The sequence below is a fragment of the Solanum stenotomum genome, chromosome 4 (genome assembly GCF_019186545.1).
Source record: "Solanum stenotomum isolate F172 chromosome 4, ASM1918654v1, whole genome shotgun sequence".
In the NCBI taxonomy this organism is placed as follows: Eukaryota; Viridiplantae; Streptophyta; class Magnoliopsida; order Solanales; family Solanaceae; genus Solanum; species Solanum stenotomum.
Window position 1 is genome coordinate 23,811,832 of NC_064285.1, and position 19,254 is coordinate 23,831,085.

Genomic DNA, 19,254 nt, shown 5'->3' on the forward strand with positions numbered 1-19,254 from the left:
TGTATTTTTCTTTAATTTATTTTTTTGCGTATTTTAGNAACATTGGAATAAGGTCTTATATAATCATGTAAATCAAATCATACAATAAAAATTAAATGTTACCTCTTACGGAAGTCAATTCATTAAAATAAAATGATCCACGAACTCAAAACCACAAAAACAAACCTAAAATTCAACCTTTATTTTTTTCCAAATGTGCGTATGTTTTTTTTTTCTTTGTTGTTGTTCGTCTGTATGTGGGTATATATTGTGGAGTACTATCTGAGGGTGTTTTGTTTTAGCAGTGTATGTAGGTGTTTTTAGGGAGTGCATTGGGGTTGAGGGGGTTGTTTTGGGTTGAGAAAATTAAAGGGGGTAAGTAGAGTTGTAAGTGTTATGGGAATGTTGGTAGGTTAGAGGGAATTTAGGATTAGATGAGTTTCATAGTATAGGTTAATTATTTAAAATTAAATACATATAAAAATTATAATAGTAAAATATTAACTAACTTTTTTGAATTAATAAAAATATAAGAAAAGCTAAATATCTAATCTAAAAATATAATTAAGAAACATTTTCTTATTTATTAAATCGAAATTAAAAGAAAACATATATTTTATGTAATTTTTCTTTTTTCTCTAACAAATTGAAAATAAAACGTAGCCTTAAACACGACTCTATATTTTTGTAGTTTTCAAATTATTAAAAAACTTACTAAAATAAGATAAAAGTTAAAATATCTAATTTAGATATAAAAGAAATATTTAAGCACTAAAAATGGTGCAAACATCAAGTTCGGTCAAAAATCACATTTCTAGAGTGCTCAACCTTGACTTGTTATCAATTCATAAATTTAGCAACAAATCTGCGATACACTTCTTCATTCAACTCCATCAATAGACTTCTCTCAAGTCGTGGTACGTTTTTGTAGATCCTAGATGAATCGAATATCTGAAACTATGGACTTCTGTCATGATCCTACCTTGGATATCATCTACCTTTGGAACATACAATCTACCTTGATACCTCAACACAACATCTCCCCCTTGTTCAAAATCCATCACCTTATGCTTATGAACATTTGCCTTCTACTCAAGTAAGATTGGGTCTCTATCTTGCTTCTCCTTCAGTTGAATCACCAAGGATAATTTAACCTCATTCATTTCAACAACTCCACCTTTACTAGAGTCTACCAAACGTGCAAGTCTGTGCACTTTACTCTTTCTTTCCTTCACTCGCAGGAGCAGTACTCCCTATGGATAATCTGCTAAGGCAACATTAGCCTTACCTGGATGGTGGAGAATACTCATGTCATAATCTTTAAGTAACTCTAGACACCTCCTCTTTCTAAGATTGAGCTCCTTTTGATTGAAAACATACTGAAAACTCTTGTGGTCAGTTAATACATCCACATGAATGCCATAGAGATAGTGACATCATATCTTAAGAGCAAAGACCACTGCCGCAAACTCGAGATCATGAGTCAACTAATTTCTATCGTGGATTTTAAATTGTCTAAAGGCATAAGCTATAAGTTTACCATTCTACATCTATACACAGCCAAGCCCTACTCTGGGCGCACCACAATTGATGGAAAAAACCTTTTGTACCCTCCGACAGAAGTAAATCGAGTTTTTAATTCCTAAACGCTTTTCTCACAAGCCTTAGACCATTGAAACTTAGCCTTCTTTTGGTTCAAATTAGTCAATGGGGATGAAATAGATGAGAACCCCTCGATAAACCATCTGAAGTAACCCACCAAATTCAAGAAACTCCTTATGTAAGTTGGGGATGTGTGTCTGAGCCAATTATGCACTACTTCAATATTTTGAGCGCCGACTAGAATACCCTTGCCATACATAATGTGGCCTAAGAATGTGTGATGACCCAAAGTACACCCTAGACATGACATGACGTATAAGACCCCGAGAGGCCATACTTTTCGCCGCTACCAAATTTTATTAGATGAATTTTTGTTTGGTTGTTTGATCGGAAAAGGAAAATACACGAAGGAACCTTGTGGATTGAGGGAAGTTGTTTCGTCTTTCATTTTCAGCTAAGATAGCAAATTAACACGTACTACATGACATAGGATTCTGTCATACTACACCAAGTACTTCTCATAAAAAATGTGTTTTTATGAATGAATAAAATGAATAATGTGATATTCTTCTCTAATTTTATATCAATATAAAGTATTATTTTTAAAAAAGGCCCATGTTCATGGGTATTTAAAATTCAATAAATGTTTAAAAAAGAAAGTTTCAAATAAAAATGCAATAAAAATATAACATAAAAGGAGAATGAAACAAAAGTATCCTGCGTGAAAGATAAAAAAAAGAAGGAAGAGAGATTATTTTCTCCTTACATATAATATATAAATTATAATTTAAGATTTATTTTAATCAGTTAAATCGTAGTTATTGAATTTAACTTATGTCATCTATTAATAATCTAAACAAGAACTTGAGAATAATAAAAAGAATAGAACTTGGATTTAAACCAGAATCCAAAGGTACAAGATTACACCACATGTCACCCTACTTATTTTTCAAAAAAAAATATTGTTTGACCAAAGATGATATTGTAACTAAATTAATAAATTTCCTTTTTAGCGATTTACTTACCTTTGAGTATTGTTGATTGGTTATGAACTTAGGATCAATGAAAATATAATTTTTTGATGAGAAAATTTAGTGGACCTTAAGAGAATTTTCCTAGTCAAAATTCATGTAATCTTAGTCAACAATTCAACAATTATTTTTCCAAATGTAATATATAATTAGTTAACCAAATTAAATGTATCACTGAGAAACAACTATATAAATCACTTTCCCTCTTCTCTTTTCACATACTGAGTCTTTTCTATATACAAAACACTCTTTTAATTAGTTTTCTCAAATGTCAAAGAAAAAGAATGATGACATGACGACGACGGCGATGGCTGTACCGCCGAACGTGGTGCAGTATAAAGGTGTGAGAAAGAGGCCATGGGGGACGTATGGAGTTGAGAATACAAATCCCATCCAGAAGGTACGTGTCTGGCTTGGTACGTTCAAAACATCGGAAGAAGCTGCAAGGGCCTTTGATACGGCAGCAAGGATGTATCATGGCCCTAAAGCCAAACTTAATTTCCCGCTGACAAATGAGGATAACTTCGAAAATGCTAATAGTTTAAAAACTGAATCATGTCTTCTTCTATGTATCATTTTCTGCATTTTGTTTTTCTATATAGAATTATGATTCAATGAATTTGTATGGTCCAACTTTTCGAGGTTGTAATTCGTAGCAAACTTTTATTTATGTTTATTGAATTTTTGATTTTCAAAAAGAATTAATAGTAGATTGATATGAGAATAGTCATATAGTTAATCAGACAAACAACTATTAAAGTCACCACGAGAATAACGTGTTAAATTGTAACATCCGGCAATGTGAAATAATTGAAGAGGCTTAGAATTGGAAATTTTCATTTTTGGAAAGAATTTAAAAATCTTGAAATTTAGCTAAGTATGGGGAAAAGTGAGTTTCTGTCCAACTTTGAGCAGTCATAAATTCTAGCTCAATATGATTTAGGTGTAGTTCCAGTTATGGTTGCGAAGCTCGTGGAATGATCTTTCCAACGCCGCCAAGTTTGCATGATTCCAAGTTCGTATGAGTGAGTTATGCCCTTTGGAAGTTGGGCAGTTGGCAGTGAATCCGTCCGGAAATTTTAAGGGCATTTTGGTCTTTTCCCTAGCCTTTTCTTTTGGATATATATTAGTGTGTTAGACTGATTTTGATCAGTTTTTCTCATTTTAAAAGAGTGAGAGTGAGAATTAGGGCTTTTGAGAGAAGAGGAGAGGAAGAGGAGAAAGAGAAGATCAAGCAAAGTTTCGTCAAAGATCGTCGTGGATATCGTTGGGGGTGATCCCTATTAAGGTATGTGAGTTCATAGTGTTGGGGTTGGTCCTTTCCCCCACACGCCAAACTCGTTTTTATTTATTAGAAAAAGATTGGTTGTGTTGTTGAAGTTGTTGGTGGTGGTGTTGATGTTGTTGATTGTGTTGTTGAAGTTCTTGTTGATTTGAGACATGTTTTGGTTGTGTTTTTGAGTTGAATCTCTAGTATGTTGAGAGATTTTATGATCCTTAGTGTTTGGGGTTGAAACCATTGAAGGTAAGGGAGGTTTAGAGTTGGAAAAATGAAGGAGAAAAGTCAAGTTTTCGGGGAAAAGGGCTGGGGCGTCGCGCAAGCTAGCGTACCCCAAAAGGGACTCTGAGGTCCAGCCCTTGGGGCATCGCCCCTATCAGAGCCCCAACCAGACCCTTCTGATGTTTTTGGTCTGGCGCTTCCTTCCCCACTTTCTCATTCATGTTCCTAGGTATTGTACCTATGTTCCCTAGTTATTTCCAACACCCCAAGGTACGTTTAAACGTCAAGAACTCGTCCATAACATGTGATCAAACACCTTGAATTCATAATTCCAATTCAAGGAGAGTTAGTTTCCAAGTCAAGTGAAGTTAGGGTCAAGGAAGTTAGAAGTCAAGTGAAGTTAGAGCCAAGCTTAGAAGTTAAGAAGTAAGTCAAGCAAGAGTCTTTAATGAACATTTTAACTTCATTTTTAGGCTCAAGTTTCTAGTCAAGTAAAAAGTATAGAGTTTCAAGTCAAGCAAAGAGTATCGAGTTTCAAGCTAAGTCAAGAGTATAAAGTTGAGTTCATTTCTCGAAAGTTATAAGGGAACTAAGTATTCCCTAAGAGTTTATAAATGTTTTTACACATTTGAGCAAGAAAAGGGAACATCGATCCCAAAAGAGCCTTTGGGCTAAGCATTGAGTAATTATCTCAAACTAAAGAAAGAGGTTGTTTTAAAAAGAAAAACTAAGGTTTGAAGTTCTTTTCTTCAGAAAAGTATATGGGGACTATGTATTCCCAAAGAAGTTTATAAATATTTTCACATTTAAACAAGCTTTGGAAACTGAGATTTCCAAAGAGCCTTCGGGCTAGTTTTTCAGAAAAAGAGTTATCGCTTTCTAAATGAAGCAAAAGAGGAAACTGAGATTTCCAAGATAGCCTTTGAGTTAAGTTTTGAGTAATTATCTCAAATCAGCAGGAAGGAATATGTTTTAAAAACATAAGAGCCAGTACATTTTGGGAGTAGTATCGAGCACTGAGTTGGGGGAGCGTTCAAGGAACCCACAACCCCCATAGAACCATGTTAGCCACCATGGGTAGAAAAGGAGCATACTTTTTAGATGAATCATTTTCCAAATAGACTAGTGGATCCATTAGGCAGTTCAGGTCATATACCTTTGGCCGGGTATACCTTTGGCCGGGTATAGGATGCTCTGGCAGCGTGAGGTTGATCGCTGTATCATCACTACAGCTCTATGTGATGGTTGTCGGTTAGAGAAACTCCCACAACAATTATTGTATTTTCATACACAACAGTTATTGTATTTTCATACACAGAAATTATTGTATTTTTATATACATTAGTTCATTTGTATTTCTATATACATCTCAGTCTTATTGTATCTGTGTATACACATAGAGTTTATAGCAAGTTTTAAACAACTTTTCTTTATATTGCTTTTGTTTTAAATTGCATTATATTGAAATGAGTCAGTCAGGTTGAGTTGAGTTGAGCCAGGTAAGTTATTCAATTTCCTCCAGATTTCCTTCTAGCCTATGTTGTTTAGCTTTCAAGCTTGCATACTCGTACATTTAATGTACTGATGCCAGTTGGCCTGCATCTTATGACGATGCCGATGCAGGTACCCAGGATCAGCATCCAACACGCCGTTGATCCAGTTGAGCATTCCAGAGTCAGTGGTGAGCCTCCTTGCATTCCAGAGGACTCTGTTATTTTGTGTTTCTAGTTTTGTTTTGTTAGGATGTTGCAGGGTCTGTCCCAACATCCATCTCAGTATTATAGAGGCTTCATAGACAATCAGTCAGTTAGTATTGAGTCTCTCATCTATGTATATATGTAAATATTCTATTTTGAGACTCGAGTTGCCTTTTTGGCCAGATTTTATCAGTTAAGTTTTTTTTTTATGTCCTTGCATTGCATGGAGTTATTCAGTTGACTTAGGTTTCCGCTGAGTTAAGAAGCTAGGCCAAGGGTTCGCTTGGGGCCAGCAATGGTCTTGAAGTGCCGGCCACGTCCAGGGTGTAGGCTCGGGGCGTGACATAAATATCTCAAAAGATCACTTAACTTTGGAAATTTATCTGACAAAGTCGTTGAACTTTGTTTTGTATCAATAAAATCACTTAACTTTGACTTTTGTATCATAAAAATCACTAAAACTGAATTTTACATTAAAAAATCTAATATGACAAATAAAATATTTTTTTAATGCCATATGATTATATAAACTCACAAATAAATTAAAAAAAACTTATTAAGGAGTTTTAACGGACAAATCTTACTACAAATTTTAATTTATATGGTAAGAAATTAACGGACGAAAATTGTTTTATATTTAAAACAAACAATGTTCTACCCTATTGACATTAATGGTGAAACTAACGTAATTAAAAACTTAAAATTTGTAATTCAACTGATACGATCGACAATTCCTCTGATTAATCACCAATCTACAACTAGTTGTCTGTTTTTTTCTTCAGAAAATTACCTATCGTGATATATATATATATATATATATAGTAAGTTTTAAATATATATATTAATATTATAAAATTTATTTTACTAATATAGTTTTTTTGAAAAAAAATATTTAATGAGTTTTAATTTTTTTTTATTTATTTATGGGGTCTATCGTTATTGTAACAACTCGCTAAGTGAAAGAGCTAGAATTAGAAAGAGTCATTTTTGGAAAGAAGGAAAAATCTGGAAGTTTGTTTAAGTTATGTTAAGTTTGAGTTGGGTCAACTTCAAACGACAATAACTTCTAGCTCAGGAAGAGTTAGGTGTCCTACAAGATACCGTAGGAAAGATATTTGAATTATCTTTCCAACGCCGCCGAGTTTGCTTGATTTCAAGTTTGTATGAGGGAGATATGACCATTCGAAGTTGGGTTGTCTAAATAAAGAACGTCAAGACCAGATTTTAGAAGGGTATTATGGTCTTTTCACCACCCAATTAATTAATTTTGTTTTTGGTAATTAAGTTGGGGTCTAAACTGAATTGGTTCAATTTACACTTTAGAATATTAAGTTAGGATTTTTAGAGAAAAGAAAAGAAGAGGAGAAAAGAGGAGAAGAAGCAAGGATTCGTCACGTTCTTGAACCTAAACTTGTGATTTTTGCCAAGGATTCAATCCTACGAGGTATGTGAGATCACATAGCGTTGTGTTAGTTAACCCACGAGCCAAACCTGATTCAATTCCGCGATTTTATATGATTGAAAGTATAGAAATTGAGTTTTTGTGGGTTTTGTTGAAATTCTATTAGTTTCTTGATTTGTTGAAATTGTTAAGGAGTTCTTGAGTTAAATTCATGAAAATTGATGTAGTTTTGAGTAGATTCTTGTACATTTTGATTGTGTATTCGATTCTAAGCATTTGAGAATGAAACTAGGTGAATCTAGAGGGTTTAGAGTTGAAAAACGAGCAAGAAAAATTGTCAAAAACCTAGGAAGGGGGCTGGGGCACCGCACCACTCAGAGCGCTCCAAACAAACTTTTGTAGTTTGGGCTCTGGGGTGCCGCACCAGCCAGTGCGCCCCAACCCAGACTCTGAAGTTTGGGCTTTGGAGTCCCGCGCCACTCAGAGCGCCAGGGACGCTAGGTCTTCTACCCTTTCCCATTTCTTTCTGTTTGAGTTCCTTTAAAACGTATCTATATTTCCTAGTTGATTTCTACACTCTAAGGTACGTCTAAACATCATGAGATTGTCTATAGCGCAAGATCATGACCCTTGAATCCATAAATCAAATTCAAGGTAGAGCTAAGAGTCAAGCCAAGAGAGTCCTAAGAGTCTTTCAAAAGTCTTAGGCAATTGTTTTAAACTTGTTTTAAAAGACTTAAGACTTGAGTTTGAAAAAGAGTAGAGACAAGTTCATTTCTTTAAATGATAAATGGGAACTAAATAATCCCAAAGAACAAATGTTTTCACATTTAAGATAAGAGGAAACATCGATTTCCAAATGAGTTTTCATGAGAAGTTTTGAATTCCATCTCTTTTAAGAGATAAGCTTTTTGAGTAATTACCTTAAATCACAGAAAGAGTTTTGTTTTAAAACATATGAGTTGAGTATATTTTGGTAGTAGTATTGAGCACCGATATGGGGACGAGTTCATAATAACTCAATGTCCTCCAAAAACCATGTAGCTATCGTGGGTAGAAAGGGTCATACTTTTTAGATGATTCCTTAGTGCGTTTTAGTATAAACTAGTGGATCCACTTAGTTTAGGTGTTCTATATCCCGGCAAGTTATGGGACAGTTCTGGCAGCATGGGCGAGACGTTGTATCATCACTTAGCTCATAATGATGGTTGTCGGTTAGAAAAACTCCCACAGAACTATATTTCTTTACTATATATGTATATTGAGTTGTTACTTATTGTTTTAAATGCTTTATATAAACTGCATCTTTACCTTTGTTTATTTATGCATTTAGTTGAGTATCCATGAGTTGAGTAAACCTGAGGTAAGCGTTTATTTCAGAGTTCACTTCAAGCCTATTGTTATGTTCAATTTTCCCCTCGCATGCTCGTACATTCAATGTACTGATATCATTTGGCCTGCATCATTTTATGAAGCAGATACAAGTAATCAGGATCAACATCCAACGTCTCGTTGATCCAATCGAGCATCTCAGAGTCTGTTGGTGAGCCTCCTTGCATTCCGGAGGATCCCTTTTATTCCTTTACTAGTTCATTTTCTTAGGATGATCGGGGGTCTGTCCCGACATCCCTCATAGTTATTAGAGAATTCATAGACAGTTAGACGATATTAGTTCTTTAGTCTTATTTATTTCAGTTGTTTGTTTTAAGAGTTGAGTTTGCCTTATGGCTAGTTGGATGTTTTCTTTATAACATTCTAGTTTTCATATGGGTTCATCTTTGTTAATTTAAGTCTTCTGCTGAGTAGTAAGCCAGGCCAAGGGTTCTCTTAGGCCAACAATGGTTCTCGAGTGCCAGTCGCGCCCAGGGTGTAGGCTCGGGGCGTAACAATTATATATGGAATAAAAAGATATTTTATTTTGCTAGGTTAGATTTTCTTTTAATTTAAATTTAGTTGAGTGATTTTATTGATAAAAAAAAACCTAGGGTGAGTAATTTCATTAATATAAAACAAAGTTTAATGACTTTGCTAGATAAATTTTTCAAGTTGAGTGACCTTTTCAGATATTAACTCTGAGACTAACTACAATACTCACCTCTTTAACCACAGAAAAAACTTAAAAAAACTATAGTGGTCAAGAGTGATATTGCTGGATCGGTGTAGATTATGTCGCAGTGGGCTTGAATCTTCTTAAAGAGAGTGAGATATCTGCGTCTTAGCCTAATGATTTGTTTATTCATTTTATTTCAACGATAATTTATTGGTTTTTGGTATATTACACAAACAAGTCATATGTTTTACTATTTACCTATTACTAGAGAACTTAAGCGTATTATTAGTGATTAAATTATTTTGTTACTATTTATATTCATGAACACTATTTAAATAATAAAAGTCTAAAATATTGAATAAACAAAAAGTTATTTTATATTCAAATTCGATATAGATGCATTTATATTTTAAGTATACTTACAAGTTATGACAAAAGACATTTTTTAAAAAAAAGTAATGTGTAACTCTTCGTCTCTCAATTTTTCCTGAATAATCACTTTTTAACTTTAGATAAATTTGACTAAACAAACAATTATAATATTTCTTTTAGGCCTTTAGTTAATCTTGGTCGGATATAAAAGGTATTTAATTTATAGTAGCATATGATAAAAGATGGAAGATATCGTAGAATAAAATAAAGAGGAAATGCTTTAATATTATTGTGTCAAAATTAAACACACTTAAAGTTTGATCAACTTCATAACATTGGTGTAAGGTCTTATCTAATCATGTAAATCAAATCATACAATAAAAATTAAATGTTACCTCTTACGGAGGTCAATTCATTAAAAGAAAATGATCCACGAACTCAAAATCACGAAAGCAAACCTCAAATTCAACCTTTATTTTTTTTCCAAATGTGCGTATGTTTTTTTTCTTTGTTGTTGTTCGTCTGTATGTGGGTATATATTGTGTAGTATTTGTTTTAGTAGTGTACGTAGGTGTTTTTAGGGAGTGCATGCGGGCTTGAGGGGGTTGTTTTGGGTTGAGAAAATTAAGGGGGTATAGTAGAGTTGTAAGTGGGATGGGAATGTGGGTAGGTTAGAGTGTAATGACCCTAAATGTCAGTTTTAGAAATTATCGTAAAATTACCATTTCACTCTTTTTCAATAGTTTCCCCGAGTCATTCATGATCAGTCGGTGAAGTTGGTTTGAAAATTTTGAGTGATTCATTTAACTATAATTAATTAATTGACGGATAATTTTAGATAATTAATTTAATTGTGACTAATGGGCTAAGACTATAAGTTATTTAAATAAAAAGGAAAAATTACAGAAATCCCACCTTTTAGTTTACTTATTACCATTATCCCCTATAAGTTTTACAAATCTCCAAAATCCTTTATTTTTGCGCATCAGATTAGTGTATCTCGCGCATCAGATTAGTGTATAATGTATAAAATGTACATCAGATTAATATATCATGTACTTAACGATTAATGTATCTCGCGCATCAGATTAATGTATCAGCACTTATATTATTGTATCCGTTTGAGTGATTTCTGTAATTATAAACTTTTAAGGGATAAATTGTAATTTTACCTTAAAAGTATGTGATTTCTGTAATTTACCCTATTTAAAATATTATACCTTTTGGCCCAATATTTATTAAAATAAGTTAGTAATTTATCACTTTTAATACTTAATTATTTTTAGAAAAGAAAGAAAAAGGGAACAGAAACTCACCAGCGGAGACGTGGGAGCCGACTCGATCAAATTGCAGGTATGAGTTGAAGCAAGTTTCTTTTTTTAAAAAATAGTCACAAGCATTAATTGCTAAGTTATAAAAGGTACAAATAGTATTATGTTAGTTGAACTCTTTAGGAAATTGATATTTAGCAAAAAAAAAAAAATTGGCAGTAAGACAGCGTTCTTTTTGTTCTTTATTTTTTTGAATTTTGAGGGAACAATGTTTTGTTTCCCCACTACTAATTGATGATTGTCAAATGATTGGGGGATCAGTGGTAATGAATAATGATGCTTGAAATTGATTATAGGGTGTGGGATTTTGAGTATTTGAGGTTATTCCCGTGAATTGTTTGTAATATGGCCTTGTTGTTTCAAAATTTTTCCCAGAGTGTCATAATTTGATCCGAGTTTTGATAAGTTGATATACCAAATTAAATATTGAGTGTATTATATTATATGAAAACTATTAGGATTGTAGTGTTTGGAGAAATTATGACTTAACCCTAGACTTGAAATTCAGAAAATATGAGATTTAACCTATTGGTTGGAATCAAGATTTAGAAACGTTATTATAAATTCGGGTGAGTTTTGGGTCTAAGCTAGACATATAGCAATATGAATGTTGTTAGTTTCGAAATCCTATCGTGATCATTTATTTGAATAGATTGCTTTGAGTTGGAAGTTCAACGAAAAGGGAAGGCTCAAGTCCCGGAGTGAATTTTTGATTGAATGAGGCAAGTGGATTTCTAAACCCTTGTTAAGTGTATGAGATTCGTGTATTTCCTTGTAATATGTGTTTGGGGGTAATGAGACTTGGTGATGGGTTAACTTGTCCACATTGATTAATTCTAATGATGAAAAAGGGGTAATAAAAGACAATGTGATTAATTGTGTGTGATGTGTTGAGAATGATTTGAAAGACTTGTTGAATCATTGTTGATGTTGTATCAAGATTGTGTTGTTGTGAATTGTGCAATGTTATGAAAAGGGTCATCTCCTCATTATTTGTGTGAACATGTCATTTGCATTGTTCTGAGACATGGTTGTGACAAGTGTTATGTGAATTGAGAAAAAAATAAGAAATTAAAGAGGATATACCATTTCGAGGGACGTATCGCACGCCGCGATTAATACTATATTTCGAGGGACGTGTCGCGCACCGCGACGAATACTATATTTTGAGGGACGTATCACGCACTGCGATGGTTACTATTATCGAGGGTCGTATCGCACGCCGCGATGGCTGCATGGACAGATATGTCCCCCATGAGTCTCAGACTGCGAGACAATGAGTGTGTATCACTAGGTCAGACATGCATCACTATACTTGACGTTGTATTCATTGCATTGCACATATTTATCATTAGTGAACTTGATATTGTGCTTTGCTGATCTTGTGAGTGCCTTTCTATGGAACTTTGATTGATGAGTATTGAGGTTGTTGTTGAGGATATGTACTTGTTAGAGTGTTGTTGTTGAGTTATGTGCTATGTGAATTATGAACTATTAGGTTGGGCTGGATTTATGCAGGTTGTAGTTGTGGAGGTTGTGATTGCTAAATTGAGCTTGTTGTTGAGAATATGTGATTGTTAGAATGTTGTTGTTGAGATATGTGCTTGTAAATTGTGAACTGTTAGGTTGGGCTGGTTTTATGCAGGTTGTAGTTGTGGAGGTTCGGTTGGGGTGTAAGGAGTACCCGTATTCTATCCCCTTAGCTTGTGTTTAGAGGTTTACTTGCTGAGTACCGTGTGGTTTGGTACTCACCCCTTGCGTCTACATTTTTGTAGGTTACTAGCCCGGACGTTTGTGATATTTTCTCTTCTCCTTGTCTGAGGCTTCTTATGGAGGTTTGTGAGGTAGATGCTTGTCATTTCAACGGACCTTCTNATCTTTTTTCTGTTTCTGTATTTTTGACTAACCTGAATACAGGAGATAACAGTTACTAGCCCGGGCATTTGTGATATTTTCTCTTCTCCTTGTCTGAGGCTTCTTATGGAGGTTTGTGAGGTAAATGCTTGTCATTTCAATAGACCTTCTTACTCCTATTTATGATCTTGTTCTATTCTAGAAACAATGTCATTTGAGGCTTGTGTTTTTCTTTTGAAGCAATTGTAATACTTTAGAGGCTTGTACATGTGACAACCATATTTTGGAGGTATTTTTGAGTTTATTATAAAATTTCCGTATTTTATTGTAATGGCTGAGTTTTAGGCTGACTTGTCTTAGTGGATAAGAGCAGTGCCATCACGTCCATTTTTGGATTGTGACATAGAGGGAATTTAGGATTAGATGGGTTTCATAGTTTAGGTTAATTATTTAAAATTAAATACATATAAAAATTATAATAGTAAAAATATTAACTAACTTTTTTTGAATTAATAAAAATATAAGAAAAGCTAAATATCTAATCTAAAAATATAATTAAGAAACATTTTCTTATTTATTAAATCTAAATTAAAAGAAAACATATATTTTATGTAAATTTTCTTTTCTCTCTAACAAATTGAAAATAAAACGTAGCCTTAAACACAACTCTATATTTTTGTAGTTTTCAAATATTATAAAATAAACTTACTAAAATAAGATAAAAGTCAAAAAACTAATTTAAATATGAAAGAAATATTGAAACACTAAAAATGGTGTAAAACATCAAATTCGATAAAAAAATCACGTGTCTACAATGCTCAACCTTGACTTGTTGTTAATTCAGAAATTTAGCAACAAAATCTGAGATACACCTCTTCATACCACTCCACCAATAGACTTCTCTCAAATCGTGGTACATTTTTATAGATCCTGGATGAATCGAATATTTGGAACTATGGGCTTCTGTCATGATCCTACCTTTGAGATCATCCACCTTGAAACACACAAGCTACCTTGATACCTCAACACACCATCTTTCCCTTTTCAAAATCCATCACCTTCTGCTTATGAACATTTGCCTTCAACTCAAGTAAGATTGAGTCTCTATCTTGCTTCTCCTTCACTTGCATCACCAAGGATAATTTAGCCACATTCATTACAACAACTCCACCTTTTCTAGAGTCTACCAAATTACGTACTTCCAAACGTGCAATTCTGTGTACTTACATTGCCAACTCTTTATTTGCTTCCTCCACAAGAGCAGTACTCCAATAGATAACCTGCTAAGGGCATTAGAAACAACATTAACCTTACCTGGGTCATAGAGAATACATATTTCATAATCTTTAGTAACTCTAGCCACCTCCTCTGCCTAAGATTGAACTCCTTTTGGCCGAGAACATACTGAAAGCTCTAGTGATCAGTGAACACATCCACATGAATGCCATAGAGATACTAACACCATATCTTAAAAGCTAACACCAATGCCGCCAACTTGAGATCGTTACATAGATAATTTCTATCGTGGTTTTGAAACTTTCTGGAAGCATAAACTACATGTTTACCATTCTATATCAGTACACAACTAAGACCCACTCTGGGGCGTATCACAATAGATGACAAAACCTTTTGTACATTGCGGTAGGATCAATACTGGAGCAGTAGTCGATCGAGTTTTCAATTCCTAAAAGTTTTTCTCACAAACCTTAGACCATTGAAACTTACCCTTCTTCTAGGTCAACTTAGTCTTTGGGGATGAAATAGATGAGAACCCCTCGACGAACTATCTGTAGTAACCCACCAAATTCAAGAAACTCCTTATGTAAGTTGGGGTTGTGGGTCTGAGCCAATTCTGCACTACTTCAATTTTTTGAGTATCAACTAGAATACCCTTGTCATACACAATGTGGCCTAAGAATGTGTAATGACACAAAGAAAACTCTAGACGTGACATGACATGACATATAAGACCCCGAGAGACCTTACTTTTTGTCGCTAACAAATTTTATTAGATGGATTTTTGTTGGTTGTTGATCGGAAAGGAAAAGACATGAAGGAGCCTTGTGGATTGAGGGAAGTTGCCTCATCTTTCATTTGAAGCTAAAATAGCAAATTAACACATACTACATTACATGGGATTTTGTCATACTATACATAGTACTCTATTATCTTTTGACTTCTCATGAAAAATGTGCTTTTATGAATCAATAAAATTAATAATGTGATGTTCTTCTCTCTAATTTTATATCAATATAAAGTTAGCCCATGTTCATGGGTATTTAAAATACAATAAATGTTAAAAAAAGAAAGTTTAAAATAAAAATGCAATAAAATAATAACATAAAATGAGAATGAAACAAAAATATCCTGTGTGAAAGATAAACCAAAAGAAGGGAAGAGAGATTATTTTTTCCTTACATATAATGTTATATAAATTATAATTTAGGATTTATTTTAATCAATTAAATCTTAGCCATTAAATTTTATTTATGTCATCTATTAATAATCTAAACTAGAATTTGAGAAAAATAAAAATAATAGAACTTTGATTTAAACCAGAACCCAAAGGTACAAGGTTACACCTCATGTCGCCCTACTTATTTTTNTTATTTTAATCAATTAAATTTTATCCATTAAATTTTATTTATGTCATCTGTTAATAAACTAAACAAGAATTTGAGAAAAATAAAAATAATAGAACTTTGATTTAAACCAGAACCCAAAGGTACAAGGTTACACCTCATGTCGCCCTACTTATTTTTGAAAAAAATATTGTTTGACTAAAGATGATGTTGTAACTAAATTAATAAATTTCCTTTTTAGCAATTTACTTACCTTTGAGTATTGTTAATTGGTTATGAACTTATGATTAATGAAAATATTATTTTTTGATATGCAAACATAGTGGACATTAAGAGAATTTTCCTAGTCAAAATTCACGTAATCTTAGTCAATAATTCAACAATTATTTTTCCAAATATAATTAATAATTAGTTGACCAAATTAAATGTATCTTTGAGAAACGACTATATAAATCACTCTCCCTCTTCTCTTTTCACTCATTGAGTCTTCTCAAAATACAAAACATTCTTTTAGTTTTTTCAAATGGCAAAGAAAAAAAATGACGATGTGACGGCGACGGCGACAGCGGTGGTTGTACCACCAAACGAGGTGCGGTATAAAGGTGTGAGAAAGAGTCCATGGGGGACATATGGAGCTGAGATTACAAATCCCATCCAGAAGGTACGTGTCTGGCTTGGTACTTTCAAAACACCGGAAGAAGCTGCAAGGGCCTTTGATACAGCGGCAAAGACGTAACACGACCCTAATGCCAAACTTAATTTTCCACAGACAAATGAGGATAACCTCGAAAATGCTAATAATATAGAAATTTAATTATGTCTTCTTCGATGTATCATTTTTCAGTGTTTTGTTTTTCTACATAGAATTATGATTCGGTGAATTTTTATGGTCCAACTTTTCGAGATTGTAGTTTGTCTTTCAATTTCATCTTAAAGTAGCAATCTCTTATTTATGTTTATTGAATTTTAGATCTTCAGAACAAAATAATAGTAGATTGATATTGGAATAGTCATATAGTTAACTAGACAAACAACTATTGAAGTTACCACGAAAATAACGAATTAAATATCTCATAATATCAGTCATTTTGGAAATTTATCTAGCAAATTCATTTTGTTTTGTATCAATAAAATCACTTAACTTTGACTATTGTATCAATAAAATCACTAAAATATAAATCTAATATGACAAATAAAATATTTGTTTTATGCCATATGTATAAATTTCACAAATAAATAAAAATAATATAAAAAACTTATTAAGGAGTTTTAATGGACAAAAAATATTATATATTTTAATTCATATGGTAAGAAATTAACAGATGAAAATTGTTTTATATTTAAAACGAATAGTTTTTCTACCCTGTTCACGTTAATGGTGAAACTAACGCACTTAAAGACTTAAAATTTGCAACAATTTCAACTGATACTATCAATAATTCCTCTGATTAATCACCAATCTACAACAATTGGTCCGTTTTCTCTCTTTCAGAAAATCACCTATTATATATATAGAGAGAGAGAGTAAGTTTTAAATATATATTAATATTATAATATTTATTTTTACTAATATAGTTTTTCGTAAAAAATATTTAATTTTCTTAAAAATTTATTTATTTATTTATGGGGTCTATAGTTATATATGGCATAAAAAGATATTTTATTTTACTAGGTTAGATTTTCTTTTAACGTAAATTTAGTTGAGTGATTTTATTGTTAAAAAAGCCTAAATTGAATGATTTTATTGATATAAAACAAAGTTTAGTGACTTTGTTAGATAAATTTTTAAGTTGAGTGACCTTTTGACCACATAAAAAAAAAACTAAAAAAACTACATTACTCACAATGAAGTCTGTAATGAAAAAAATGTCTGCAATGAGATCTTCTTCATGAACTTATATTTCTCCTTCTTGATGTCTGGACTTTGAAAATTCAACAATCTTAGTTTGCAACTTTTCAATTAATTATAAGAATCATTTTGCAACTGAAATAAATAAATAAGAAAGAAGGTGACACCATCTAGTAGAACAAACGGAATGGAAATAACTCCTCAAGACGGAATTTGGAAATGCAAAATACATAGTCTACTTGTGCATAGTCAAGATATTCTATTATTAAAAAATATTACTAGTAATTTGACAAAACCTGTATTTTTTTTTGGAAAAAGGGCCTGATATACCCCTCAACTTTGCCATTTGGAGCTGAAATGCCCTTCGTTATGAAAGTGGCTCATATATACCCTTACCGTTATACAAACGGCTCACNTAAACATTTTAAAAACAAGAAGGAAAAAATTATATATATTTTTTCCTTTATTTGACGAGGGTGGGTGGGGTGTGGTCTGTTGGAAAAATAGAAAAAAATACATAATAAAATATGCAATTTTATAATGTCAATCATGTATTAAGAAATAAAATTAAATTAAATATGAATATATCATTCACACCTATTAGAATAAAATATAAAAATATTGCTTAACTAAGAGTGTATTTAGTTCAAGGAATGAACTTTTTTGTTTATTTTGGAAAATATGTAAATTTAAAAAATAGCAGGTAGCCTAACGAATAATAAACTAGGAATGAGATTGATTATTTCTACTATTATTTTAAGAAGAATCAATTTTTTTTTTCATTTTCAAGCAACTTATATCTTCAATGTATTTTACTAAAATAACTCAAAAGCCATGTAAATTAATTACTAGACCAAATGTATCCCCTGAGAAATGACTATATAAGTCAGTCTTCATAATCCTTTTTCACTCACTGAGTCTTCTTTGTAAATAAAATATTCCTTCCATATTTTCATATTAAATTTCTTCAATATTTTTAGATGACAGAGAGAGGAACTTGCATTGTAGTTGTAGTCCCCAAATGAGGTTCCATATAGGGGTGTGAGAAAGAGGTCACGGGGGAAGTACAAAGCTTAATTTACAAACCAAAATGTATGTATCTGGCTTGGGAGCTTTGATACACAAGAAGATGCCGCAAGGGCTTATGATAAGGCTACGAGAATGTATCACGGTGCTAAAGCCAAACTTAATTTCCTGATGTCAAATGAGGATAACCTAGAAAATGGCATTGTAGCTATAGTGACAATAGTTGTAACCCCAACTGAGATTATATTAGGGGTGTTAGGAAAATGCCGTGGGGTAAATACAAAGCTAATATTACAAATCAGAAAGTATGTGTCTGGCTTGGGACCTTTGACAGAAAAGAAGAAGCTGCAACAGCTTATGTTAAGGCGACGAGGATGTATCGCGGCCTTAAAGCCAAAATCAATTTCCCAGAATTAAATGAGGAGCTCATTCTTGAACTCACCCTTGCTTTATCAGGGAGAAAATGAAACTATATGGCACATCAAGTATTGATTGCAGTTATTAGAAGCAACAATTTAATTTTCATTTTTTTTTATTTTTAGAAGAACAAAAATAACAGGAAACTTAATTATTTCTTGTTCGTAATTGTATATATAATTGTTTTTTCATTATAGAATTCAGTTGAATGAATTTTTATTTGGTTGCATTGCTTATTTTCCATGTTAATTCACTTTATGTGCTCATCTTCTATTATATATTTCTTTTAATCTGTATAATCTTGATTCTTTAGAAGTAACTTCAAGATGATAATGTCATAGCTAGTGTGCATCTTGACCCATTTTTTATATTCATTTGTATTTGTTGGTGTGCATTTTATTGGAATGTGATTGTTTTTAATTTAGGAGTAAATTTTGAGTTGTATTCAGATTCATATTGTCACTCCTCGAGTCTATACCCTAGACGTGGCCGACACGGGAGAAATAATGTTGGTCCCCAAGCTAACCCTTGGGCTGACTTATTAATCAATGGAAGACTTAT

At 32.6% G+C, this 19,254-nt stretch overlaps 1 protein-coding gene across 1 annotated transcript; it reads left to right on the plus strand.

Annotated features, from left to right (window-relative positions):
* The first annotated feature begins 15,924 nt into the window (after nucleotides 1-15,924).
* LOC125861369 (ethylene-responsive transcription factor 11-like) lies at nucleotides 15,925-18,743 on the plus strand. Its single transcript, XM_049541287.1, has 2 exons — nucleotides 15,925-16,133; nucleotides 18,611-18,743. Exons 1-2 carry the CDS (start codon nucleotides 15,925-15,927, stop codon nucleotides 18,741-18,743), a joined length of 342 nt encoding a protein of 113 aa, XP_049397244.1.
* Nucleotides 18,744-19,254: the final 511 nt, after the last annotated feature.